The sequence below is a fragment of the Pollicipes pollicipes genome, unplaced genomic scaffold (genome assembly GCF_011947565.3).
Source record: "Pollicipes pollicipes isolate AB1234 unplaced genomic scaffold, Ppol_2.1 Scaffold_1600;HRSCAF=1878_pilon_pilon_pilon, whole genome shotgun sequence".
NCBI classification, from domain to species: Eukaryota; Metazoa; Arthropoda; class Thecostraca; order Pollicipedomorpha; family Pollicipedidae; genus Pollicipes; species Pollicipes pollicipes.
This window is the reverse complement of record NW_023595962.1, coordinates 956,289-983,787: the sequence shown is the minus strand read 5'-3', so window position 1 is coordinate 983,787 and position 27,499 is coordinate 956,289. Positions and strand designations below refer to the sequence as shown.

The 27,499-nt window shown below is 54.6% G+C and overlaps 1 protein-coding gene across 1 annotated transcript; it reads right to left on the bottom strand.

Moving 5' to 3' along the window:
* LOC119092297 (long-chain-fatty-acid--CoA ligase 1-like) lies at nt 1-27,499 on the bottom strand. The gene is given in 15 exon segments (XM_037215269.1): nt 1-600; nt 2,120-2,383; nt 2,825-2,965; nt 3,698-3,889; nt 4,802-4,924; nt 4,926-4,953; nt 6,089-6,306; nt 8,389-8,498; nt 8,501-8,591; nt 9,934-10,008; nt 13,201-13,355; nt 14,229-14,320; nt 14,322-14,343; nt 15,798-15,924; nt 27,440-27,499. Coding segments are annotated over 15 exon segments (1,836 nt in total). The 3' UTR covers nt 1-462.

The window sequence follows — 27,499 nt, the reverse complement described above, 5'->3', positions numbered from 1 at the left end:
TTGGGGACAAAAACATTGGTGGAAGCACCTTAACGTGCGCTTTGTTGCCACACAGTACCGTTTTCGTAGAGATATGTAGTTAAAGGGAGCTCTGCGAAGTTTCACATGGGAATAACCGAATATCATCGCTTATTTTACGACTCAGCACATGTGAACAGTTCGTGTTCAGAAGATACGCGAAATGAGCGAGTCAGTACTGGGGCGATGAACATGTTTTCTTAACATTCTGATGAATGCCAACTCAATGCCAAGCGTCAATGAAACACCAGCAGATGAGTCCACGTTGCAAAGCGGGATCTCATCAAAGAGTATGCACGGATTCTACCATCTCGCCTAGCATCACTCCAAAACGCACACACTTTCAACCACCGACAATCTGTATCAACGACGCCACCGCCATCAACAGCTGCGACGCATCCCACCCATGTTCGCCGAACGCACACGAGATGGCAGCACTGAGCGTCAGCCCAGTTTTGCGTAGAGATCATCCAGCTGTGGCTTGAAATATCGTCGCATTTCGGGTCGCTTTGACTTGAGACCAGGGGTGAGAAGGTTGTTTTGCACGCTGAACGGGTCCGGGTGCAGGTAAATATCCTTTACCTGCGCGATTAGGGACAAGCGTCAGCGCACGCAGAAAGGATCGCAAAAGTGCTGTTTGCACGCTGCACGTGGGAAACCGCGAGAACGCTTAGCTCCACAGCCTCAGCGGCACTTACGGGGCTGGAAGCCTGTTCAGATTGCAACGCCTGTGCGTCTGTGTATCTCGGAGGAGGTAAATGCGGTTGCACGAATGACGGAGGTCTCGCGGGAAACAACCGCACGTTTTGGCGGAAAACAAGATGCACATTTGCAGTTGGATAGCCGCAGCCGCGCGCCAAATGGCCATTTCGCAGGTTTCAGACAGGCTGTATCAAGGCTTTCATTCCGTTCGCTTTGACTTGAGGCAAGAAGTGAGTTTGTTTCGTAGGCTGAAGGGATCCTTCTGCAGCAGCATGGCATTTAGGAATCACGGCAAGGTTGTCCCAAGTTCACATTCGAATTCGGGTTGAAATGATCACTTGGAATATCGCTTTGTAGTATGTACAATCAGTTGCCATCCTTGGAAAACATTCACGCGAGTCCCAAATGCAAAGCCCTGCGTATCAAAACCTGACAGAGATCTGGGAGCCCAGTGTCATGAGGGTAAGTCAGGCAAGTAGCCACTGGGCTGCATTGCAACATCGCAGCGCAATATCTGGCCACTCACTGGCTACAAAGCAAGTAGCCACTGAACTGCATTGCAACATCGCAGCGCAATACCTGGCCACTCACAGGCTACAAAGCAAGTAGCCACTGGGCCGCAGTGCAACATCGCAGCGCAGTATCTGGCCACTCAATGGCTACACAGAAGCTCAACTACGCGCGCGAGGTCCTGCATGTAGTCGAACATCGGATTTCAAAATACCGGTCTATCTGTCACGAAACGTGCAATTAATCGGAAGGGCACTAGAGTATGCGTAAATGACATTATCCAACTGCATCTATGTCTTCAATATTTCTTTTAGCCGTGATGTCCGATCCGGCGGGTTTACCCCAGCTTATGCGACTTCATAAGAGTTGCCGAGTCTGGTTGGCTTTTTCCGTTTCCCGTCCTGCTTTCTATTGACCCTTACATTCTTTCTGCCATATATATGTTCACTAAAATCCCGCGCATCTGTTTCATCCTTTCATCCCATTTCACCCCTTTCTCTTTTTGATCACCTCTTCATATTTGCTTCACGTCCCATACATATCTCAGCTCATTTCGCACGCCCTTTCTTCGACGTCTCAATTGCTTCCCTTTCTCTCACTTCTCCTTGCTAATGCCATACCACCTGCCCCCTCGCTTCCTCACCCACACCTCCATCCCATCTCCCCTGTCACCCGCACCTCTATGCCCCGTCTCCCCTGTCACCCGCAACTCCATCCCCCATCTCCTCTGTCACCCGCAACTCCATCCCCCATCTCCCCTGTCACCCGCATCTCCATGCCCCATCTCCCCTGTCACCCGCGCCTCCATCCCCCACCTCCCCTGTCACCGCCCATCTGTCCCCCATCTCCCCTGCTACCCGCCCCCCTGTCCCCTCGCCACCCGCCTCACCTGCTCATAGCCCTTGAGCGCAGCTTTTTCGGCCAGGCGCGCCATGTCCTCTAGCACCATCTCCCGCACCGCCTGCGACTGGCACAGCACCGACAGCGTGCCCGGGATGCCGGCGGAGGCGGCCCAGGCCTTCAGCGCGACCACGGCCGGCACCACCACCGCCACCACGTAAGACTTGAGGCTGTCTCCGTGCACGAAGAGCTGCGCGACGAAGCGGGAGCCCAGGTAGACGGCCTCCACTTTCTCCGGCGCGACGTACTCGCCCTGAGAGACATGAAGGGGGAGGGGTAGTGGGAAATAATAATGACCGCCTGCATGATCCGGTAATATTAAATTCTTCCCAAATTTGGGTAGAATCAAGCATCCCGCCCAACAGGCCTATGTCCATGAATCACTCACCCATGAACTCTACGTCTATGAATCCTAAACCCACGGGTCATGCAGACCCTATACCCAGTTGAAAGTACATCAGTAGCATTACTTAACGACGCGCTGTGCTACATCATGTCGACTGGCGCCAACTACCGGTCTCATCGCTAATACGCATGGGTAAAGAGGTCATCCAGTCACAACCTCTCTCCACGCATTGGCCGAAAATACGAACGCAGTAAGCAAGCCAACGATGAACGCGTGGCACATTGGCACATTGGTCCACCGCCCGCAGTCGCCCGACGCCGCGGGGTTGACCAGAAGCGAGCCGCCGACCTGCGCCAGTTTGAAGATGGGTTTCCTGCGGTCGATGATGCTGAGGGTGCCGGCTGGCGTCCACTGTCCCACGTCGCCGGTGTGAAGCCAGCCCTGCTCGTCCAGCGCCTCCCGCGTGCGCTCCGGGTCACGATGGTAGCCCTGTGACGGCACGGCCGAGGTTCCAGCTCAGTGACATGTCCCGGATGAAGTCAGCGGGGTGGAAGAGACGGTGGAGCGGTTCGGTTCCGTTCCTCATCCTGACTTTCCGGCTGGTTCTCGTGCATTATCCACAGTACCTACGTTTGTGCTGAAACGCTCTTGTACCTCCCATACAAACCCCAGAAACACGAAGTTCTTCTTACGCATCACGTGATACTGCTCATCATGAACAACCGCCTCCTCCTCGTCTTCCTGAGTAACCCTGAAGATGTACCTCATACCTCTAGTGCACCATTCCCACCTTGAAGGCCGGAGATCGTGTTCGAGACTGCCTTGAAGATATTGTTTGTGCATCCCCATCCCCTGTGCTAGTGCTGACTCCCTGTACATCCACGTCCACCCCGTGGCGAAGATCACGTTGAAGGACCATGCTCATCTCGCTCCCTATGCCGCCTGTCACTCTGAAGATGTTGCTTCTTCGACAGCCACTCGCCCGCGTCCCTCCTCACCCTGAAGACACCGTCTTTTCAACACTCAAGTCATCGCCAGGGCCCTTCCTCGCCATGAAGCTCTCTGTCCCATGCGGAAGACATCGTCCTTCGACACTTTAGTCATCGCCAGCGGCCCTCCTCACCCTGAAGACGTCGTCTTTCCGACACTGTAACCATCGTCCGCAACCCCCCCCCCCCCCCCCCCTCCCCCCTCCCCCCACCTTGAAGCTCTCCGCCTCACCCTGAAGACGTTGCTGCCGCGCACGCAGACTTCGCCCTGGCCGGATACGGCGAAGTAGCCCAGCTCCGGCACATCCACCAGCTTGACATCACAGCAGGGCAGTGGCGGCCCCACGTGCTCGGGCCGCGCCTCTCCCGGCAGCGTCAGCGTGCAGGCGGCCGCGCACTCGGTCTGTCCGTACCCCTCCAGCACCTGCCGGCAGGAGGGGTCGGGCCCCACGGCCGTCAGCAGTAGCGGGTGTTGCGCGAGAGGGTAATTCGAGTGTCGGAAAGACACGGTGGATGTTGCTTTGCGTACTGCCGGAAGGAGCGCTCCTGTCGGGCGCTATTGACTAGGACTGGGCCCCGGAAATGTTGTGCTGGTTACGGTGCTTAAGTCCTGTGAAAGTCTTAAACGCTGAGTCTTACAGATATGTCTTTTAGGAGGCATACATTTTATGAACCAGGATCCAGGTCTCAGACTCACCACCGAAGAATGCGTCCAAGAGACACGGGTGTGATCTTAATCTAGCATTGTGGTCTCCCGGTGTTCGCAGTATCCATGCAGCCTCCACCGCTAAATAACGTTGAACCCGGTAATGTGCGCCGAGCGCCACCTCACACAAAACTTTATCGCTTCAAAACGTAGAGGCTTAAAATACAAGAACCATAAACTCGTTACTGACAGCGCAGCCAAAGCCTGACATGAAAAAACCGAAAAATACACGTGACCGACTGTGTAGACGAAGCCTAACATGAGAAACGACGAAAGACACATGACTGACAGTGCAACCGGGAGCTTATATGAAAAAACGACAAAAGACACGCGACTGGCAGTGCAGCCGAAGCCTAACATGAAAAACGACAAAATACACGTGACTGACAGTGCAACCGGGGCCTTACATGAAAAAACGACAAAAGGCACGTGACTGGCGGTGCAGCCAAAGCCTAACATGAAAAAAACGAGAAAAAAACACACGTGACTGACAGTGCAACCGGGGCCTTACATGCATAAACGACAAAAGACACGTGGCTGACATGAAAAAAACGAAAAAAAAACATACACGTGATTGACAGTGCAGCCGAAGCCAACATGAAAGAAACGAAAAAAAGACATGTGACTGACCGTGCAGCCGAGGGCGCAGCGTGCGAAGGTGAGCACGGCGGAGGCGGTAGGCGCAGATCCCACCACCACCAGCCTCACCCTGCCGCCCAGCGAGGCCCGCGTGCGCCGGAACACAAACCGGTCCCCACACCGAGTCATGCCGCACCACTGACCTGCGGCGGCGTACGCGGTCATAATAGGTCACAATAAGTCACGACTGGTCTGGAAATGCCACAGAAGGTCACGAAAGGACATGTGACAGTCATGGATAGGTCATGAAATGTCAGGACAGGCCACGGCAGGTCACAAACGGCCGCGGCAGCTCGCCACAGGCTATGGCATGTCCCGACAGGCAACGACAGGTCAGGGCAGGCTACAAAAGGTCACAACAGGTCACCAGAGGTCATGGTGGCGGAGCACGAGTGCGCCGGTCACTGTGGGTCCTATCGGGTACATAAAGGACTGCGCGTGTCATGTTGGGTCAAAGCGGGCTCCAGAGAGCCTAAAATAGCTGTAAAGGCCATTCCCGGGTCAAAGGTCATGGCGGATCATCGCAGGGCCTAAGAAAGCGTACAGATCACGAGTTGTCTCAGTGTGGTCGGAGGGCGGCGTACAGGTTGTGGTGGGTCGGAGCAGGTCACAAGGAATGCCTGGGTACCCGTGGGTGGTGAAGTCACAGAGAGTGCCCGGTACCCATGGGTCGTAAGGTCACAAAGAGTGCCCGGATACCCATGGGTCGTTAGGTCATGGTCAGCCGTGGGATGTTATTGTATCATGTTACCTATCTGCCGGTGTGCACGAAGGCACTAAGCACACAGAACTGCGCGCGACAGCAGTTGATAGAATTTCCTGCAGACACTAGGCTCATCTCCAGATACACGGATGCAAAGGAAACCGCAGTCTTCGAGGGCCGCCAGGTCACCTGGGGTCGCGACCGCAAATCACAAACGCGTATATACTCGACCTTGCGGTCACGGGTCATGAGTCATGGGTCATGGGCCATGGGTCACGGGTCATGGTCACGGGTCACGGGTCACGGGTCATGAGTCTTGGGGAACGCAGTCACGCTATCGTGGGCACGGATCATGAAAGGCCACAGCAAACTTGTACTGCATACATTTGATGACTTCACCTTCCTGACTCTGCCTCGTATCTGACCATTCGCCTTTCACCCGGGCCAGCATCATGCCATTCGCTTCGTGACCTCGGCCTGCGTTCAAACACTCACATCCAACCCCATTCCTGGCCTTTGACCCCCATCCCGGCGTCTGCTTCACCCCTGACCCCGACCCGCGCCGCGCCACTGACCTCTTGACCTCGGCGTGCTTGGCGGCGAGCGCCCAGCGCAGCAGACGGCGCCGCAGCGGGCTCGTGCTGACCTCGGCCCAGGCTCGGTCGCGCAGCCGGTTCAGCAGCCGCGGCACCATGGGCACGACGGTGGGACGCAGCTGGCGCAGGTCAGCCGCCAGGCCGCGCAGGTCGCCGCGGAAGAAGCCCACCGCGCCGCCCTGCGCGTACATCACCGCCTGCAGCCCAGGTCAAGATCAGTGATGGAGGTCGAGGTCATGGACGGAGGGGACGGATGTGATGTGGAAGGCAAGCGGGTTAACGCGCGTGTCGTGGTTTTACGTTTAGGTCACGGAAGGGTTATGATCTTGTGTATGGTTATGGTTTTGGTTACGTTTATGGTTTTTGGTTATTGTCAGGGTCATGGTACGATTATGGTTTGTGTATGGTCATAGTTTTGGTTATGGTTATGGTTTTGGATATGCACATGATCGTAAACTATGACGGATGCGCAGAGCGTGGCTCTCTGTTGCTGCAATACCGGCGACTGACTAAGGTCAGAATGACGGCAAAGGTCAAGAACAGCTTACAAGGTCATGGTTGATAAGCTACCTCAAAGCCGCTTTTGAACGTTTCAGTCAATGATTGTGATTTGTAATGCCATGGTTACTGGGTGTTGAATGCATGACTACTGCAGTTGTCGGTCGTGATTACTGATTGACGTCAAGGTGTATGAACAAAGTTGCGGGCAGTGACCGGGGCGACGGCCAAAAACCAGGCCGCATTGCTGAGTCGGGTTGTGTACTGGACTACGTGACATATGAGACCGCGGTCATTGCCTGATGGCATGTAGACGCCAGGTACTTTTGGGGTTCGCATCAGTCATTAATGGTGAACAGTGAGACTCATTCTGCGGCGTTTGACAAGCAAGATTAATTTTGCGGCGCGGAGAAAAGCAAGACTAATTTTGAGGCTTGGGACAAGCAAGTCGATGGCAAACGCAGCTGTCATCATTTTAAAGGCAACACCAAGGTCGTGCTGACAGCGACCCAGACGACAAAGAATCTGTCCCGCCGGCGTCATTCATGACGTCATACTCAATGCATTTTGCGTCTTTTGGTGTTCGTAGCGACTCGGACGACAAAGAATCTACGTGACGTCACGTAGAATCTTTGCTGGACGCACGGCACCTTTTTCCGTGACTTGATTGCAGTGAGGTAGACATGGCGCAACAGTATCAACGAGTCAAGCCAGGTGCCCAGGACCGACCACGAGTAACGAAAACGTGTTGTATACGTTACAAATAGTAAGATTTGCAGTTTCCATTGTTAAAAGCACGCTTGGTAGCCGCAAACGAAGATCTTAAAGCCCATGCATGTGCAATTATTGTCACGATAGTTGCGGGGATTTCAATAAAAAAACGCGTCGCTTTGCGAAGACGACCGGCACAGACTCTACGCGACGTCACGTAGAACTGAACACTCTTGGTGCGCTGTGAATGCATCCAAAAGCTGAAGCGCATGATGCGGTTACAACTGACGTAGCTGACATCAAAACAATGGAATGTCCGCCTCTCAAAAGTTTATCTGACAAAGACGTTCACTCCTTTACATGTTAATATTCGTGAGCAACTTCAGCAATGACACTGCTTGCAAATCGACTGTCTATGGAGTTGGCCTGACCTGACGACCTCGTTAGACAAACATGGACTAATGTTTGACAAAAAGTCGACAAAAACATAGATTGATTCGCCTTTTCGGCAACGGCGGCCAACGTGCCGTAAGGAATGCAAGGTTGTTGGCGGTCATCGTGAACTTGGCTCATCTCACTCGGTTCATGCTTTAGACTACGATGTTGGAGATCAAATCTAACTAAGGCGACTTCGGCCGCTTCCCGGTCGATTGTTGCAATCGCTGTAGTCGGCCGCACGTGGTTGTGCAATCGCGGCGCTTCGCAGCGAGTACACTAAGAGCCATCAGTGGGTTTGTCTTTGCATTCTCCGTTTGCCCTGACCTGGCACCGGTCCTTAAGGAACGCTCCAAGAGCAGCAACAGAACGAGGACCCGCGACCGAGCGCCCGTGCCCGGCTGCACAGCCGATGCCCACTTTTGCCGGCACGGTCGACGTGTTCTCCTCCGTCAGACAAAATTGGTGTCGCGTCATCGCAAACTCCGGAAATTCGAGATCTGGCTCCGATTTGGGCCCATGTTTTCGCCTTCGCGGCGGTGCGCGCACTGGCAAAACCCCGATACGTCGTCGAGACCGCTGTCCTCCCTCCCTCCCCCCCCCTCCCACATCTCACCAAGACAACGCCAACCAACCTCGCAGACGCGCTCCAGCATGTGCGCCAGCGGTAGGAACGAGACGAGCGTATCGCCGCTGGCTGGCGCATGAGAGTCCAGCCTGCAGCACCAGCGCGTGCACAGGCCGCCACCAGGCTGGCGTGCGGCAGCATCACGCCCTTGGGGGAGCCGGTGGTGCCGGCCGTGTAGCAGATGGTGGCCAGGTCCTCGGGCCGCGGCGGCTGCCGGCGAGGACCGGAGTCAAGGTCGAGGGCCTGAGCGCTGAGTCGGGGATCAAGAGGCTGGGGAAGCTGTCGGGACTGAACGGTGCTAGGGGTGGCACGCGAGAGCTGTTGGCGGGAGCGAGAAGTGCTGTGAGGGAGGCGTTGTGGGAGAAGACCTGCGATGGGGTACAGATAGGGATCTCATGAGGTTTAGGTCGTTTGCCGCGGCAAGCGACCGACTCCCATGCCCTCAACCAACCCTATCCCCTCGTGAGGGGTATAGTGTATGAAGGAGACGAGCTGATGGAAGAGGGCTTGAGGAAGAGATAGGGTCAGGACATTGTGAATCGGGACGGGTGTGAGGACACACGTGGCTAAAATAATAACATCGCTGGAAGCGCCGCGCACAGAAGGGGAAGGGAGGGTCTGCTTCTCCAAGCAACACTGAGAAAACCTGGACTCGATACTGCCTGGTCGAGTGAATGCAGTGTTTGTAGTGCGAGTCGGTCGCGCTGTTTGTGTTTGTGTTGGCCCCCGCCCGCGGCGCGACGTTGGCACTTATCCGGGGACCATCATCCGCTCTTATGCCCTGTTAATGGAGTGCCACTTCGGGAAATAATGATGAGATGGTAACATATACTAACAAAGGAAAACGTGCCAGAGTTCGAAGGATCTAAAGCAGACGGTAGACAGGCCATCCATACAAATACGAATGGCACTCTCTGTTTTCCAGGGACGACCTACCTCGATTCAGCACTCCCTCCCGGGCAGGCATATACGTGCGCACACACCACACACGTTTGCGTACACGCGCGCCAACTAACAATAAACAGATACCAATGGGACAAAACCCAACTAAAAAGCATCACTGCAAAAACAGCTGAAAGTCCCGTGCCAAACCAGGACCTTTCAGAACGATATACAATACTCTAGCCATATGTAGCTGACCTAGCCCTGACCTCATCCTTGCCCTGATCTAACTCTGATCTGGTCCTAACCTGGCCTAATATGACCTAGACATAACCCTGACCTCACTATGACCCCGACACCGACACAAACCTGAACTAGCTTGACCCCCAACGCTCGCAAAACCTCCCAACCCTCACCATCGCCTTCATCCTCAGCAACCTGTCCGCCACCACGAGCCGCCGATTTCCCCCTCTCTCCCCACCATTCCCGCCGCGAGGCCGCCTCACCCTCTCCCCACCACCTCGCCGAACCCGCCTCACCCCTCTCCGCCAGCTGCGCCTTGGCGCCGGCACTCTCCAGGTCGGTGAAGCGGGACACGCGGACGGCAAGGTCAGCGGAGCGCTGCAGAATCTCGGCCGAGGGCTGGTGCGTGCAGACCACGTGCGCCAGCCGTCGCGGTCGACGGTTCAAAAGCGTGGTGTGAGACGGGTGTCGTCTTGTCCACCACCACCACCGTCAGGTTGGCCTACGGGGGAGTCAGAGGGGAGTCAGATGGGAGTCACTGCCACGATCAGGCTGGCCTATGGGGGAGTCAGAGGTGAGTCAAAGGGGAGTCGCCACCACCGTCAGGTTGTCCGACAGAGGAGTCAGAGACGAGTCAGAGAAAAGTCGCCACCACCATCAGGTTGGCTTGCAAGGGAGTCAGAGGGGAGTCAGATGGGAGTCAGAGAAGAGTCAACAGCACAGTCAGGCTGGCCTACGGTGGAGTCAGAGGGAAGTCAGAGGGGAGTTACCACCACCGTCAGGTTGACCCGCAGAGGAGTCAGAGGGAGGTCACCACCACCATCAGGTTGGCCCACATAGAAGTCAGGGGGTAGTCAGAAAGGAGTCGATCGCCACCTTCGTCAGGCTACCTGCAGGGGGACAAACAATTCACCGACACAGTGGGGCTGGTCTGCAATGGAGTTAGAGGGCAGTCAGAGGGGAGTCAATAGTTCACCGACACACAGTGGGGCTGGTCTGCAATGGAGTTAGAGGGCAGTCAGAGGGGAGTCAATAGTTCACCGACACAGTGGGGCTGGTCTGCAATGGAGTTAGAGGGCAGTCAGAGGGGAGTCAATAGTTCACCGACACAGTGGGGCTGGTCTGCAATGGAGTTAGAGGGCAGTCAGAGGGGAGTCAATAGTTCACGACACAGTGGGGCTGGTCTGCAATGGAGTTAGAGGCAGTCAGAGGGGAGTCAATAGTTCACCGACACAGTGGGGCTGGTCTGCAATGGAGTTAGAGGGCAGTCAGAGGGGAGTCAATGTCACCACTACCTTCAGGTTGGCCCACGGCAGAGTCAGAGGGGAGTCATAGAAGAGTCACCACTACCGTCAGACTGGCCTGCAGGGGAGTCAGATGAGAAACAGAGGGGAGTAAAAACCCACCGGCACAGTGGGGCTGGCCTGCAGGGTAGTCAAGGAGGAATTAGAGGGGAGTCACCATCACCACCGCTGCCCGGCAGATGGGCAGAAACGAGTGCAAAGCAGTCATCATCTAACACAACCGTCAGGATGGCATGCGGGGAACCAGAGAAGAGACAGGGTGAGGTGGCAGTTCACCGTTGTCGTAAAAGAACAGCCTTCGAGCAATGCAGGAGGGAGTCAAGACGAAGTCAGCATCCATTACTATCACTGTCAGATTCGCCTGTAAAGATGTCCTCAAGTAGCCAGAGCAGAGTCATCCATTACCAGTATCAAAATGACCTGCAGTGTTCCAATATTCGGCCACCTGGGTGGCAGGATGGCGATATTTGTCATGACATGCACCCCGGCTTTAGGCTCACCGCGTGTGACCCCTCCCCTTGATCAAAGTCGGCCAATCAGGATTGAGCCGGGGGGCTATCAAACCAGCTTCTATACGCTTCAGGTTTGATAAATGGGCTGAGTAGGTGAAATGTGTAGGACGGGGTCAAAGGGTAACGGACTGGCGCCAACGAAAAACGTACGGGGACCGCCGAAGAGCCAGGATTCTGGTAGCATGAATTTATATTTACATCCTGCACCCTACTGGATGGATTTTGGAACGCTTATGACCTGCGTTGAATGTCAGAGTAAAGACAGAGCGGAGCCAGTCACCACCATTGTCAGAAGAGCCTGCGTTGAAAGCCAGGGTAAAGTCAGTACAGCCATTCGCCACCATTATCACAAAAGCCTGCGTTGAAAGTCAGGGTAAAGTCAGAGCGGAGTCGTCGTCGACTACCGTCTGAGTCCAGACCTCGGAGATCACAATAAATATGATGTCCCAGACTATTCTCAGTAGGTCAGACAGAAGTCGCTATCAACCAGCAGCAACGTCAGATTGGTCTGGAGGATTTCGGTGGAGTGGCTCCATGCGACCAAGAGCAATGTCAGACCGAATGCTGCGGGAAAGGGAACCTGACGGAAACTTGATGGACACTTGATGCACGACATTGTTGACCTGAATACTCTTAGAATCGTGACACGCCAGATGCCGGGTGTTGGGGGTGAAGAACTCAATAATCTGCATTCACCACCGCATTCCCGTCCATGTTGACCGATGTGTGAGCCGTGCGTCCGCATGACCAAGTCATATCCTTCAGACTTGCCCCATGGGCGACATTTTTAGCATTGAGATGAAAACCAGGGCAGCTGCGGTTTCCTGCACGCAAGATACCACCGGGTTTGTAGCACGGACTTCGTCGTGTAGCGACAAAGCGGATCACGATAAGACTGAAAGATCGTGTGATCTCGAGAAACGCTCTCGTCCATGCATATAACAAACACGGGAAATACCACGCCACCACTCAACGCTCGACTTCGGCACCGAAAAAAATACACAGGCTGAGAATGTACCGAACGGGGATAACCGTAACTAGGCTGGGTTGCGCAAATCAGACGGGGTAAAATGCAAGTAAATTGGCAAGTGTCGACGGAAAGCGAAGCTGGTCCGGCGCTGCAGCAAAGCAAGGTGTAACGCCACGTTCCCCGCAGTGGACGCGATCGCGTTATGTGCAGCTACTGTCAACCCAGTGCTCCGAGTAACTCGCCAATGAGGAGATAAAGGGAGGAAGACAGGAGTTGGCTTGCAGCGCGGGAAATGACGCAATATACCTGAGAGCGGCATGCTCCCATGAGGACGCACGTGCGTACCTCGCGCCTTTCCGCATTCCGATCATGTTTTGAAGCCGGCGCCGCAGCTGGGCCGCGACCGCTCCCTGTCTGCTTTCTGAAGAGTTTCAATCAGCTCTCGTCCCATTGATGTCCCGCTGCTGCTCGCCCCCCCCCCCCCCCTGCCCCCACCCTGCCCCCTCCCCTCCCCCCGAGCCTTTCTCTCGTGAGATCAGTTTGATGAGCGACAATTCACGATCTGCGACGCTGCCGTGGGTAAACATCCGGCTCGGACATCTTTGCGTGGCATCCGCCGTCCCGTAATAACAACTCCAGATCTGGCAGCCCAGTTGGCAGCCCCAGCGGCCGGCCGCGGGCCAAAACTGTACGGACGTCGTCGGTGTTGATTTCGGGCGGGGAAGTGGGCGTGGCATGGTTAATGGATGCGCGGCCCGCAAAACAGAGGGGCTCTAAGTCCCTTGACTTGGATGCGTCATCACATATGACGTCATATACGCACCGTCACTCATGCTCCGCCGCTGACATTAGCAATGACACAATGCGGCGTCGACTTAACCAACGACCCATGCTAGGGCTGCCCTGACCTGATCGATGACGTAGGCGCAGGTAGCCTCCCCCAGAGCGTCATACAGCGGCACCACCACCATGCTGAAGCAGTAGCAGCCCTGCTCCGTCAGCACCCACTCCGGGCAGTTCTGCATGTAGACGCCCACGCTGGTGTCCTGACCTGGACTCAGGCCTGCGGGGGCAGTTAGGAGTGACGACATACATGGGTGTCGTCACCTGATCTCAGACCTACGGTATTGGATTCCCCAGCCAGGGCCAGCGGCTGACGTTATAAAGTGACGTCATAAAAGTATATCTTATGGCATCCCTCTTGCTGGAAGCATCGCAGATAATCTGGCTCGGTTTCAGACCATGGTCCATATGCATGTACGGAGATTGGCTACGTCATCTCAATTTTTATCGCATCCTATGTGAATCTCTTTTGATCTGACCTGCTCTTCTCCTCATGCTATGCGCACTGTGCATAGCATGGGACTGCTAAAGCAGTTGGCAACCTAAGCACGCGTATGCCCTGAAGGGGAACGGTCCGTGAAGGGAACGGTCATGATGTCTTTGAGCCAAACTCACGTAACGTGACCTCACTTGACCCGATCTCGCTTAATCCGATGTGACCTGACTTGACCCGATCTCACTTCATCCATGCGACCCTCACTTGACCAGATCTCACTTCCTCCGATGTGCCCTCACTTGACCCGAACTGACTAACTAGATGTGACCTCATTTGACCCGATCTCACTTGATTCAATGTGGGCTCACTTAACCCGATCTCACTTTATCCCGTGTGACCTCATTTGACCAGCCCCCTCTGACCCGACTTCTTCAACTTACCCGCTTCGCTGACCGCTTACCGCTGACCTGGACTCATTTGACCCGCCCCGGACCCACCGTTGACCCCTTGACCCACCCTTGCCCAACCATGACCCCCACCTCGACCCGACCTTTGCCCAACCTTGATCCGCACTTGATCCGACCTTGATCCAACCTCAGTGACCCTGGCCGTGCCTGAGTTGACCCGATGTTGGTGATCTAACCTTGTCTCACTCACCCGAGGCGACCAGGGCCTGCGGCGAAGTTCTTGGCGCGCGCAGAAGCGACTCGTTGTAGTGGATCCACTGGTACGGCTTGTCTGCCTCGCGCCCAGCCCAGACAGGGGCCGTTGTCTGCAGCGAGGCGCAGACATCGGTCAGACAAACCCAACAGGAAAGCACTCCGCGATCCCATCGACCGTCACGCGAGGCAGGTCCGTCAAATGTCCGTCAACTATGGACCCGCCGGAGCGCTGCGCAAATGCCGGTTATATTACGCGCGATTAGGCCAAATTCCAACTGCGGGGCTGGAATGTGTGTGTGGCGGGGTCTGACACCACGCAAGGAAAAGCCACGCGTCCTTCTTTGCACAGTGTACGACAGGTCACACACGCCGCCACAGAGCACGCAGGTGTCCCCCTACGGCTTTTCACGCGCCAGGCTTGGACTAGCGGTAGGCGTGAATCGCGAGAATGCCAGTGCCGTCTTCTCGCTGTCATGGTCTCGAATGCCATCCGCGTTCACCGCCGGCCGGTCGCTGGCGCTCCTCCGGCTAGCGCCACCCTCCACGGTACCGATTTAGGGCGCTCAAGAGGACAGTGCAAGAAGACAAGAGGACGGGACGAGAGGTCGATCAGGCTGATGGCAGGAGGATGGGTGCTACTGATGTCGTGGTTGATTTTGTCCAGAGGAACTTCAGAACGATTGGTAGCGGTCACAAGCAGGCAATGAGTCCTACATAATATTTCCTTCTTCCTGCGTCTAGTATATTTGAAGTTCGCGCCAACGCTCCCCAGACCGTCTCGTGTCGAACATTTAAATATTTGGAACGCTTCAGGCACCACGAAAGTCACACCTAGTGCACAAAACACTTACAAATGCCTCTCACGTTTCGTGTTCCAGAGACGCCTTGTAACTTCGTGACGTTGCCGTACAAGCTCAAAAGCAATCTCCAACCTTTGCAAAACCGACGGGAGCCTCGCTCCCTGGCTGCACGACACAGACTCGACAGCCTGAGAGTGAAACATCATGCTAAAATTCCATTACATGCAATCCACGAATCATTCGTACCTTACGTATCTACATGTCAGCATTCCACCGCATCACGCCCGGGACATTCGGGGAATGCTGGACCCCGTACGCATGGAATGCTATGTTTTCACAAGTCCAGTTGCGCTCAATTAATTTACTAGAGCTTAACTCGAAACCCCCATTGACGTCATTTTTCATCCAGCTGCGACCCAGCCACAGGTCATGACCCCTTTACACCTCACTATCCCCGGTTCTCAGGTCACGATCCCCGGTCACACGTTACGAGCCCCGGTTCACAGGTCACGAGCCCCGGTCACAGGTTCACGATCCCCAGTTACAGGTCACGAGCCCCGGTCACAGGTCACGATCCCCCAGTTACAGGTCACGAGCCCCGGTCACAGGTCACGATCCCCAGTTCCAGGTCACGAGCCCCGGTCACAAGTTCACGTGCCACGGTCACGATCAGAGGTCACGTGACGTAGCCCAGGGTCCCGGCGCCGCGGTCAAAGGTCACCGGTGGTCACGAGGTCACCCAGGTAGCCGTCGTTGTCACTCACTGGAGAGCTTGGCGCCGCGCCTGAAGGTATCGTACAGTGTACGGCAGGCGTCGTCCAACGCCCGGAACGGCCGACCCGGCTCGGTGGCAGTCTGTGGCAGTCGGGAGCGGCGCACCAGCTCTGGACCCTGCGGCAGAACGGCGCTCACTCAGCTCGCTACTCACCGGACCCTGCGGCAGCCGGCGCTCACTCACCGCTCACCGGACCCTGTGGTGGAGTGGTGCCCACTCAGCTCACCACCTACGGAGCGCTCGGCTGGTGTGAGAGGGGCGCTCACCCAGCTCATTCACCGCATCTCATCATTCATCTGCATGACTGCAGTGGTAAAAGTGACCGTACTTACGTCTGTATTTTGCGCACGCAACAGCGACAAGTCGCGTATTTTTAGAACTGGAGGCATGCAAGCGTGTCGTCATGCAGCCCACAATAACCCATGAATCACACTACGGAATGCTATCCGCAGACAGGTCTTGCGCAGATGGCGAACTTTGCTCTGCTGGCAATTGAAGCCGTAGTCTAGCATATTGTCTGTCGCACCTATTTCCATCGCAGCAGGTCTTGCTATTGCCGACGCTTCGAGCTCCATGCCGCATGACATATTTCCGCCGGCCCTCGCCGCTTTTATCGTCGTCTGTCACATCGGTGCTATTTCACGAGCCATTTAAAACACGGCGCGAATGACGGAGTGATTTAAAAATGGTGGCGGATGGACCTGGTTTCGAAGTGGATCGACCTGCCAGTTGGTGATGCTTCCGTTGATATTTATCGGAGTTGTTTTGGTGCTCGGAGTGACCGGGGGGGCGCGCCGGCCGATGCCTTTCCCCCGCGCAAAGCCCAACAAGAAAAAAGCCAGAGCTCGTCCGAGCAAAGCCAAAGCTCGCTCCTAACCAACGCCGGACAGATCAATCCCTGGCACAAGGCAGAGCAAGCACCGGCCGATCACTGCGAGAACGGAGGATAATCTATGGTAATTCTTCTCACGGCACTGAAACAATGCCACGCCTTCCATCAGCGCTGCTGGCGCCACCAGGGGCAACGTCTCTGCCATCGTTATTGATAACCGGTAGAGGTGCAAGGTGACCTTAGCTGCTGGAACTTATTAAAATTCACAATCACCACCATCATAACTGCCAGAATATGAATCTTGGTTATCTTCATATGCCTATTATTCCGAAGATCACGCAAGCAGCCACCTTTATCTCATGTGATGCAATCATTAGCTCGACCCTTGTTTGTTTATATGCAATCATTATCAATCACGTCGACCACCTCATCAATTACGTCGCCACATTACCAATCGTACGAGGGGCCCCGGAATGGCAACAGCAGCACAAGACGTCTCGACTTGAGCCTCCCGGGGCAAATAACAGCATAACACATCAACTCAAACCTCCCCGGGCCAACAAAAGCACAAACGCATCTTAACACAAGCCTCCGAGGCAAACAACAGCACGACACATCTCAAACTCGAACCTTCCAAGGCAACAACAGCACAGCACATCAACTCAAACCTCCCACGGCAAACAAAAGCACAACGCATCTTAACACCAAACCTCCCGAGTCAACAACAGCGCACACCATCTCAACTCAAACCTCCCGAGGCAACAAACCAGCACAGTACATTCAAACTCAAACCTCCCCACGGCAACAAAAGCACAACGCATCTTAACACAAACCTCCCGAGGCAACAAACAGCACAACCATCTCAACTCAAACCTCCCGAAGGCAACAACAGCACAACACAATCAACTCAAACCTCCCCAACCCAACGAAAGCACAACGCATCTTAACACAAACCTCCCGAGGCAACAACAGCATCAGCAAATCTCATCTCGAACATCCCGAGACCGGGTGCGTTGCCTTGCCCGCCACGCCAGCCGTGATCGCCGGGCGGAGGGAGATGGAATTTAAAGAATTTGGAGGAATTTTCCCCGCATTCTCGCAGCGGGCTGCCAGCTGGTGCTCCAGTTCTTCGCCGGCGCGGCGAGCCCGGTCAGTACAACACAGCCAACGACGCATAACCGGCACTGCACGGGAAACATTCCCAGCGCGCGACAGCACCTGGCAGGTGTAGCACACGGCAAGTGACGCCGTTGACATTGTTTTCCCGGGAGGTTAGATCTGTTTGGCAGTATTCACTAGCCAGCAGCGGCGGGCCGCACAGCTGCAAAACTGGAGGAGGGAAGGAAACAGCGCGTGGTTTCTTTCATTTGCTTTCAATATCCTCTCTCAGTGACGAAGTTTGTAATGTGGTTGGTTGGGGGGAATCCCCACAGTCGAGAATAAAGTGAGCCAAATATAAGATGAAACTCGATTATTGGACTATTTTGGTAAAAAGGTCGTCGTTTTTTGCATTTCTCAGCCTACCTCCCACCTTGCGAAACCGCACCCCTGCCCCCCCCTTCTCTCGTCGTTTGCTCAAGCTCGCCACACATTTTTCGCGGGTGCGGGTCTCTGCTCTTCCCCCCCCCCGCACCACCAAATCCTGCACTCTGACGACGCCTCTGCAGTTGCGAAGTGACGTCACGAGTGCTGCTCCAGTCGGGGTCGGAGATTTGTGTTTTTGTTTTTGTTTCGTCTGCCTCGCTAGTCTGGTCTGCCGGTGGATTATTTCAGTGGTAAGCCGCCGCGCTCGCTTGGCACAGGCCAGGCCCGAGCTCTGCTGTGTGGCCATCAGGTGCCGATTGATTGGTTTATCATTGATGCCATTGCTTCGGAAGACGGGTAATGACTTCCGCATTCGCTGCTTTCATAATTTCGTAGCCCGGACACCAGGCATGTACTGGGATGGGAAAGAAGATGCAAGGACCATTCAGCATGTGAATATCAGACATTGCCAAGACCTCATATACGGTCATTGAAGCCACGCAAATATCTCGCCGGGAAACCCAACGGCCCAGCAACTGATATGGTCAAAACCACAATAATAAATGGCCGCATCTGACCAGCAAAACAAACCGGCGTCGGTATCCCCGAAACGGCCCAACAAGATCGAAACATCGACGCCTGGTACCGGCCGCCCCCGGTCATCGGCCATCGCCTCGGGGCTAAGCCGCCGCGACCCAGTGGCAACCGGCCTGAGGCGATATAATTAGCCCAATCTGCTGAGCGCCTGTCAGCGGTGACCTTGACAGCCCCCGCGGGGCGAGCGAGCCCTCTGCCAACAAGAGGAGGGGAGGGAGGGGGCCGGCCCGGCTCAAATGGCCGGCAGCGTCTTTGGCGTGAGCTTGGCGCATGCTAATGCGGCGAGGAGCGATGTGTTCGCGACGAATTCGACGCTCTCGGTCGGAATTTGAAGCAGCCGTCAGACGCGCGTGGCCCGCTGGCGGCGACGGTGGCGCCGCCTACCGCAGTGACGGGTTACTACTGACCAGACGGCGTCACGCCTGACGCGCCTGGGAGCAAAACAAAAAATAAACAAAAACGAACGGTGCTCCCGCACGTGATTTGCAGCTGTTCAAATGTTTTTCCACAGTTAATTTCATGTTTTTCTGATAGGATTTCTCGCAGTTGCTCGACAGGATGGACCCAATATGTCAGGTCGTGTTTTGACCGTTTTCACTTGTTTGTTTGTCCACGAAGACAAGAGTAGGCTGCGATAAACAGAGTGCGCAGTTTGCATTCCAGTTGTAATGTGGTGTCATTTAGTCCATGTTACGCCTTTTTATAAACTCGACCTCGGCCGAGTGTTACACTCACAACGTTAAGTACCGCGACCGTATCGGTTGGTGTAGACGGCCTTACTTGCACGATTGTTGGCAATAATTTAGTGTCCACGTACGCCATCCTGACCTTAACTGACCATTTTCGCCAGCAGGGCACATGTCTGTCCTTTTGTGGTGAGATGACAGCTCTTGTGGCTGATTTCACAAAGCGTTCCGTGACTTGGCCCATACACACCCCTGGACTCACGATGAACTGCGAAAGCCTGTTGGCACCGGTTGCCGTTAGTCACCTCGATCATTCCGTACCATCAGTGCCACCACCTGTCGTGATCGTATGGTGCATACGGTACCAAAAGTACGCTGTGAAGGAATTATCTTCATTTTTTCTTTCCTCCCCAGACATCGCGGGACTATATCACATCCCGGTGGAATGTGACATAATAACATGATATAGTATAACGATATGATATATGCAACATAATATAATAATATATGTGATGTTTAAATGGGAGGAAATGGAGAAGTGTTTTCCAGGTGTCAGAAGACTGGTGATTCATCTGACGCGATGATGAGTTCATCATGATGCACCGAACGGCTCGGGGATGCGTAAACATCCGGAAGGGATTGCATCAGCATTCCTATCCCACCGGGGAAAGGAGGGGAGGCGGGGGGGGGGGGGCATAAGCACCGGGCCCATCACGAACGCCATGGACTCCAGAGACCCGTCCAAGGTCGGTTCCTGTCGCCAGCTCCGCCATGACCACTGACACTGACAGTGACACTGAATCACGCGCACTATGACGGCAACAGTGACGCTGGCACGCCCAAATTTGTCACGTGGTCTTGTAACCGGCACAAACAAGCGAGCAATATTTTTGCATTTCGAAATCATACTTTTATGCTGTCAAAAGCGATATCAGATCAAATGGAGACAGCCTACTCGGGAACGATTTGTGCGCTCCGTTCACGTGACGTATGAACGTCATTCACCAAGGTCATTAAAGGGTAATGCCGTTCGCCAAGGTTTCCGTTATGTCAACCTGCATATCGCAGATGGGCGTAACAAAGCATTTTGGCTGTGTTAATTATATCATGAGCACATGATGTCTGTTTGGAGGGTCAGGTTAGAGGTTGAAGGTCAGGTAACAGCCGTCAGGTCTCCGGGTGTGACCTCATGTATTGTGCATGACTTCGAACGGAGGCGGTCACCCAGTCCATTAAACACACTTAAAGCATCAAAAAAGAAGGAAGCTGCAAAAAAAACCACGTAGAGTCAAAAATCGCATCGGTGAGCCTCATTGATGACCCCATAACTTGCCGCGCTGACCTGGCATCGGAATTCCTATTCGTCCTGAAAGCGTAAATTGGTCATCTGTCAACGTGTAAATTACTCCTGAAACTCAGACGGGGCGCTTCTAACGCCACCTAGGCGGCCACCATTCAACGCTTCTTCAGACAAAGCAGACGCTCCAACAGCACCACTGACATCATTCGATAAAACATCGTATTTGCACGCTGTTTTTCACGCTTGTGACGCGTCGTCTTAGCTGAGGAGCGACGTTACCGTCCTCAGGAAATGGCGTTCGACCGCTGATGCCAGAGCACCAGGCGTCTCTGAAATAACGTCAGGGGAATGCCTGTTCGGGCCGTGAAGATTCCAGCGTGTCCGCAGGCGTCTTCGAAAAAACTTCAGGAGAATGCCTGTTCGGGCCGTGAAGATTTCCAGCGTGTCCGCAGGCGTCTCCAAAAAACTTCAGGAGAATGCCTGTTCGGGCGGTGAAGATTTCAGCGTGTCCGCAGGCGTCTCCAAAAAACTTCAGGAGAATGCCTGTTCGGGCCGTGAAGATTTCCAGCGTGTCCGCAGGCGTCTTCGAAAAAACTTCAGGAGAATGCCTGTTCGGGCGTGAAGATTTTCAGCGTGTCCGCAGGCGTCTCGAAAAAAACTTCAGGAGAATGCCTGTTCGGGCCGTGAAGATTTCCAGCGTGTCCGCAGGCGTCTTCGAAAAAACTTCAGGAGAATGCCTGTTCGGGCCGTGAAGATTCCAGCGTGTCCGCAGGCGTCTCGAAAAAACTTCAGGAGAATGCCTGTTCGGGCCGTGAAGATTTTCAGCGTGTCCGCAGGCGTCTCCGAAAAAACTTCGGAGAATGCCTGTTCGGGCCGTGAAGATCTCCAGCGTGTCCGCTTGTCGACAAAAGAGCTGCAGTTGGTTCGTTGGGCTGCGGTAGCAAACCGGTCAGTTGCAGGGTCGGCGTCATGCGGTCGGGAGGAACGTTCGTAAGAATTCGAGGCATGCGGGCGTGTTGCGGGGCTCTAAAGGAGGAGGCAAGTGGGCAAAGTCTGGTCACACATTGACATGAAGTATTTTTCACATTCTGAAGACTACATGTTGTAATGCAGTACGTACTGTAAATAACGCGCGCGTCATGTTTCCTGCGGATTTTCTCTTGTCGGAAAAGAGATAAGTCTGTGAAAGGCTGTGGTATTGCATGCTGACATTACACTGGGCAACGGCTCAGAAAAGGAGTCTGATAACAAGGGATGCAGCGGGACTTTCACGGCAATAAAATCCAGGACTCGCTGCGTAGGTGCGTGCTGTCACAGAGCTATATATTTGCGCTCAGGTCGGTTTCAATCCTGGATTGGTCCGAATTGGTTGAATTGATCTAGATTGGTTACTGAGGAATGTGAAGATTTTCGTCCGAATGCACTGAGAAACGTGAAGATTTTCTTCCAAATGCACTGAGAAATGTGAAGATTTTTGTCCGATTGCACTGAGAAATGTGAAGATTTACGTCCAAATGCACTGAAAATGTGAAGATATTTGTCCGAACGCACTGAGAAATGTGAAGGATTTTCGTCCGAATACGCTGGGGAAAAATGAGGATTAACAAGAGACACTGTAACGATTTTATCCAATCTCAACAGCGAGCGTGTCACGTTTGAAACAAGCAGGCACTTTGAAAACCGTACCATTACGCACTGGTGTACATCACATCACGCTTGTGCACAGAAGTACATCATGACGCTGCAATACTTTCGGCAGGGTTTTCCTTCAGCGCAGGGCCTATGAGAATACCAACGACAGAACACTGATTAAAGCCCTGTTCTAGCGTTACTTGCGCAGCGTTCAAACCATAGCGCTGAGAAACATCGTGCAGAGGGCTCCGTCGAACGCGTAGTGGATGAACTATTGTGCGTTGGCTCGGTCAGAAGACAAGAGCACCGGGGTCATGGGGTCAAATTTTCCTTGTGGAATATTCGGCTGCTGACATTTGACTGCCGACGCGTTTCCCCCTGGCCGCAAATGAATAGCTTGACCAAACTGTTCGGGATTTAATGCTTTTTGAGCCAAGGCATGGTGGCAAGTGAACATTTCCGTCAGCACCATGGATCAGCGGAACCAGACACGTGAACCAATAGTCAAAGCGTCTGTCTTCGTGCTTAAAACATCTGGTACTCATCACGTAGCGCCAGTAGACACATCAAGCGCTGTTGATCTCACTGTATGCAAAATAAGCAAGCCATCATCGCAATCAAATACGATATATACTTCGGACGTACATCGAGAAACGCCTTTCATAAAGTTGCATTGATCACAGCGTCATGGCAGTGCACTGCTCGACTGGTCCCTAACCTTGCTTGTAACGAAAAGGAAAGATACCGTCTCCCGTCCTCCCCGACTGCACTCGCTGGGTGCGCCGTGCCGAGGCGCGCGCGGTCGCCGCGGGCTGTCATGGGGCGGTCACCTGTCGCGTGCTGACATTCCGGCCGTGTCGGCTATTTCTGACGGCCACACCGCACCCGCGCCCACGATGACAGGCGCCCCCCGCCTCCCGGCCCGCCTGCTCCCCGCCTCCCGCCTGACAGCCTCCCCGCCAGCTTCCCACGTAGGCGTCACGTGGCGTACTCGGCTCGTGCGATGAACTCACCCCTTTCCCCGTGGTTTTTTCTCGGTGCATGTCGCTCGTGACCGGTGCCCCTGCCCATCCATAGGTGGTCGCTCAGGTCCGAAGGTCGTTCGGAGGTCATTTGGAGGTCATTTTAGAGGTCGTGCGTCAGGCCTGGGTACAAATGTAATGCGCGAAAGCACTGGTCAACACAGGGAGTCCGTTCTTTAGCACTGGGCTGCATATCACCGCTAATAATTAATGCAAAGACTTACATAAGATGGGGGGGAAGGAAGCCCTTCCCAGCCCAGGGAGAAATGGGAGAAGGCCCTTTTCGGCTGTTGTCTTCCAGTCAACGTCCATATGAGCAATGCCGAATCCTCAGAAAGTTGGGGAGGGGGGAGGCTTAGCCCCCTGTGACCCTAGTTTCTGTACCCCTGCCGAGGATCACCTAAGCGAGATGTACCTAAAAATAGTATGCCAAAAATAAACCCAAGACCTGTACCACAATGCTTCAAATACTCTTGCAGCCGAAAATTGCGTCAGCCAGGGAGCAGGGGAAGCAGGGGTCACAGGAGCCCCACAGGGGTCACGGAAGGCCCCAACAGGAGCCACGGAAGCCATAACAGGGTCGCGGAGACCTCAAACAGGGGTCACGAAGGTCCCCAACATGGGTCACCGAGGCCCCAGCAGGGGGTTCACGGAGGCGCCAACAAGGGTCACGGAAGTCCCCACAGGGGTCACGAGGGCCTCCAACAAGGGTCACGGACGGAGAACCAACATGGGTCACGGAGGAACCAACAGGGGTCACGGAGGCCCCACCAGTGGAAACGGAGGAACCATCGGCCCTTCATGCTGCAATGTTGCCCCTGCCATTACGAGTACGCTTGTCAAACACATTTGTGGTCGCATATATGTGTTCGCAGCATGACTGCCGCGGTCCAAAAACTCGCGCAAAAACCGCTCAGGCACCCTCGTTCAGCATTCTGCCTTTCCCACGCTCGCGGCCGCAGCCGATGTTCGGGCAGCGACCAACCAGCCAGCGGTCACGCGCCGCACAAGGCGCTGACGGCGACGAGAACACAATAGAGCGTGAACCACTACGCGCCCATGAGTCCGACTGGAGTAGGTAAAATCCGCGTCTGCATTCTTGGCTGCGGTACCCACATCTGAGAATTTAACGGGGCTCGCAGGTCAGAGATCGGAGGACCAGCTCGGTAAGGCAGTCACGAGATCGTCGACTTCGCCAGCTGGTGTCGCGTCAGGATCGATAGCGGACATTTATGTTTTTTGTATACATCTGTACCATTCATCGACATCGACATCCATCGATAGTCACAATCGTCGACATGGCCTTGAGATTCGACACCTCTTCGTTCTTTACGCTTGCGCCCGCTTCTTATGTGCGTTACACCCGTTCTTTGCGTTCGCTGTACCCGTTCTTCATGTGCGTTACGCCCGTTCTTTGCGTTCGTTGCGCCGTTGTTTACCATTTAAAGCGTTGTTGTAACCCGTTGCAAGAATAGACATAATACACTTATGTCATGAATCAACGTCGCAAATATTCCGGAAGCATAATCATGCAAATGAAGTTCTTGAGGAAACAATAACTTAATTTTGCCTGCATTTTGATTCCTTTGCTTCCATTCCCTACCAAACTACCTCGTTTCAAAATTTCCCAAAATATTTGTTCCCTCGCCTCCCTTTCACCACATCCTATCCTCGGTCCCATATCGATAGGTCCCATATCCTCGCACATCCCCACCTCTGCTGCCTCCCGCCCCCCCCCCCCCCCCCGAATCTACCGGCGTTCTGCCGGGCACAGTGATCCTCAGGTGACGTTCATCCCACGGGTGGTCTCACCCGGCGTCACACGGCTGTCACCCGCCCCGCCCCGTCTCCAGCGGCGGCAAGTGACACCAGGGTCGGCCCGGGTCGCCACGGCTCCCTCCACTAGCGTGTCGCCACGGCCAGCACATCGCATTGGCGCGCAATTCTCGGTCACGTGTCTGACCCGATTTGGCGCCCTGCAGCGAGTGCATGACGGAGTTAGAAATTGGCGGCGGCTCGCTGCTGGTCACTGTGACATCGGACCGGGGAGGGGAGGGCGCGGTCTCGTCTGTCTCACGACCGACGATCACTGCCAGACGCATACAGGCGAGGTGGTTTCCTGCCCCCAGAGGAGCCACGTCCCAACAGAAGCACATGTGATGATACAAATCGGTTCTCAGGAATGGTCGGAGAGCAGGGCGCCTGAACCGTGAGAAACGTCGCTTAGATGAGTGCCAAGACACGCAACGTGTGGCACTGTAAGCAACGGTTACGACTTCTTGTCACTATTTACCTCGTTGTTGGCGATAGCTGCACGCAAGTTTCATGGCTGATTTCATCAAGCAGTAGCTTGGCATCTGCCTTTTTCACGTGTGGTGAGGTCTGGACCCAATATTTAAACATTGTCGTGCACTGGTAACCCAAGTTTTGAACAGGCCAGTTGATTGTGTCGTCCAATGACAGCGGATCCTTTGAATAACTGCAGATGCAAAGCGACTCTAACCTCTTTTCTGGCCAGCTTCTTTGGACGTAGCCGCTGTCACCTGCCACAGGCGAGCTCACTCAGGGGCAGCCAGTGAGCGCCTGGAACGGCCGGAACCCTCACCGCTACGAGGAGCTTGGGGCAGACCCTCAACCGATTGAGCTTCGGGGGCAGAAATATACTATTAATAGACATGTGTACTGCATGATGTGCATGCCGTATACTACTGCCGCTGGGCAATGCACGTGATCAGAGTCTATGAGTCTAGTTTATGTACTCATAATTCTAGTCTTTCCGTTGACTCTGGGCGTCCCAAAGTCAAGGCCTTCTCCCTTGCTCAACGCTGCTCCTCGTTGCCCACATGCAGCGCTCCACCCCAGAGCCTGAAGTCGTCTGTTTGGGAGCTGGTCATGATGATGCAGCGGGTGAACGTTTCCAGAGGTCATCTTGCAATGAATCGTTTCCCCGTTGAGAAGGATGCCCTCCGCCGAGGGCGAGGTGGGTGGAAACCTCCCACACGGTCAACAGCAAACGGATTTTCCGTGTCGTTTTTCAGGAAGTACCGAGGAGTACATTAAAATTTGGTGTGGGTTGAGGGGTACCCTTATTCGCCAGCTGTAGCTCTTCACGGCTGAATTTCCCAAATCGAAAACCACCGAACACCACCGTCTGATCCGTATTTGGTCATAAAGATAAGATATCACGGCCCAATCCGAGGTTGAAGACCGCGGCAATAGCGATCCGCATCAATTGCATCACACTGTGACCCCATGCAGCAGAAGGCAGTGTATGATATATCGGCATAGCGGCACATACCATCCACACACTTCCGCAGCGTTCTGATCCAGCGTTACCCAATCCACGAATCATTCCACAATCGGTAGACTGGTCGCGTCCCTGGAGAGCTCGGTCGTTACTAGGTCCGTGATCACGTCTCTGAAGGGCTCGGGTCCGTGATGACGTCCCTGAAGAGCTCAGTCGTCACTGGGTCCGTGGTGACTTCCCTGGAGGGCTCGGGTCCGTGATGACGTCCCTGGAGAGCTCAGTCGTCGCCTGGTCCGTCATCACGTCCCTGGAGAGCTCGGCTGTCACTAAGTCCGTGATGACGTCCCTGAAGAGCTCGGTTGTCACTTAGTCCGTGATGACGTCCCTGGAGAGCTCGGGTCCTTGATGGCGTCCTGGAAAGCTCGGTCGTCACTAGATCCGTAAGACGTCCCTGAAGAGCTCGGTTGTCACTTAGTCCGTGATGACGTCCCTGGAGAGCTCGGTCGTCACTAAGTCCGTGATGACGTCCCTGGAGGGCTCGGTCGTCGTTAGGTCCGTGATCACGCCCCTGAAGAGCTCGGTTGTCACTTCATCCGTGATAACGCCCCTGGAGAGCTTGGATCCGTGATGACGTTCCTGGAGAGCCCGGTCGTCACTTAATCCGTGATGACGTCCCTGGAGAACTCGGGTCCGTGATGTCGTCCCTGGAGAGCTCGGGTCCGTGATGTCGTCCCTGGAGAGCTCGGTCGTCGCGAGGCTTGTGACCACACCTCTATTTTCGTACCACTCACACTGGGGGCGCACCGCTCGACGAAGCGGCTGGTAAGTGGCCTGAAGACGGCCGGCGCCAT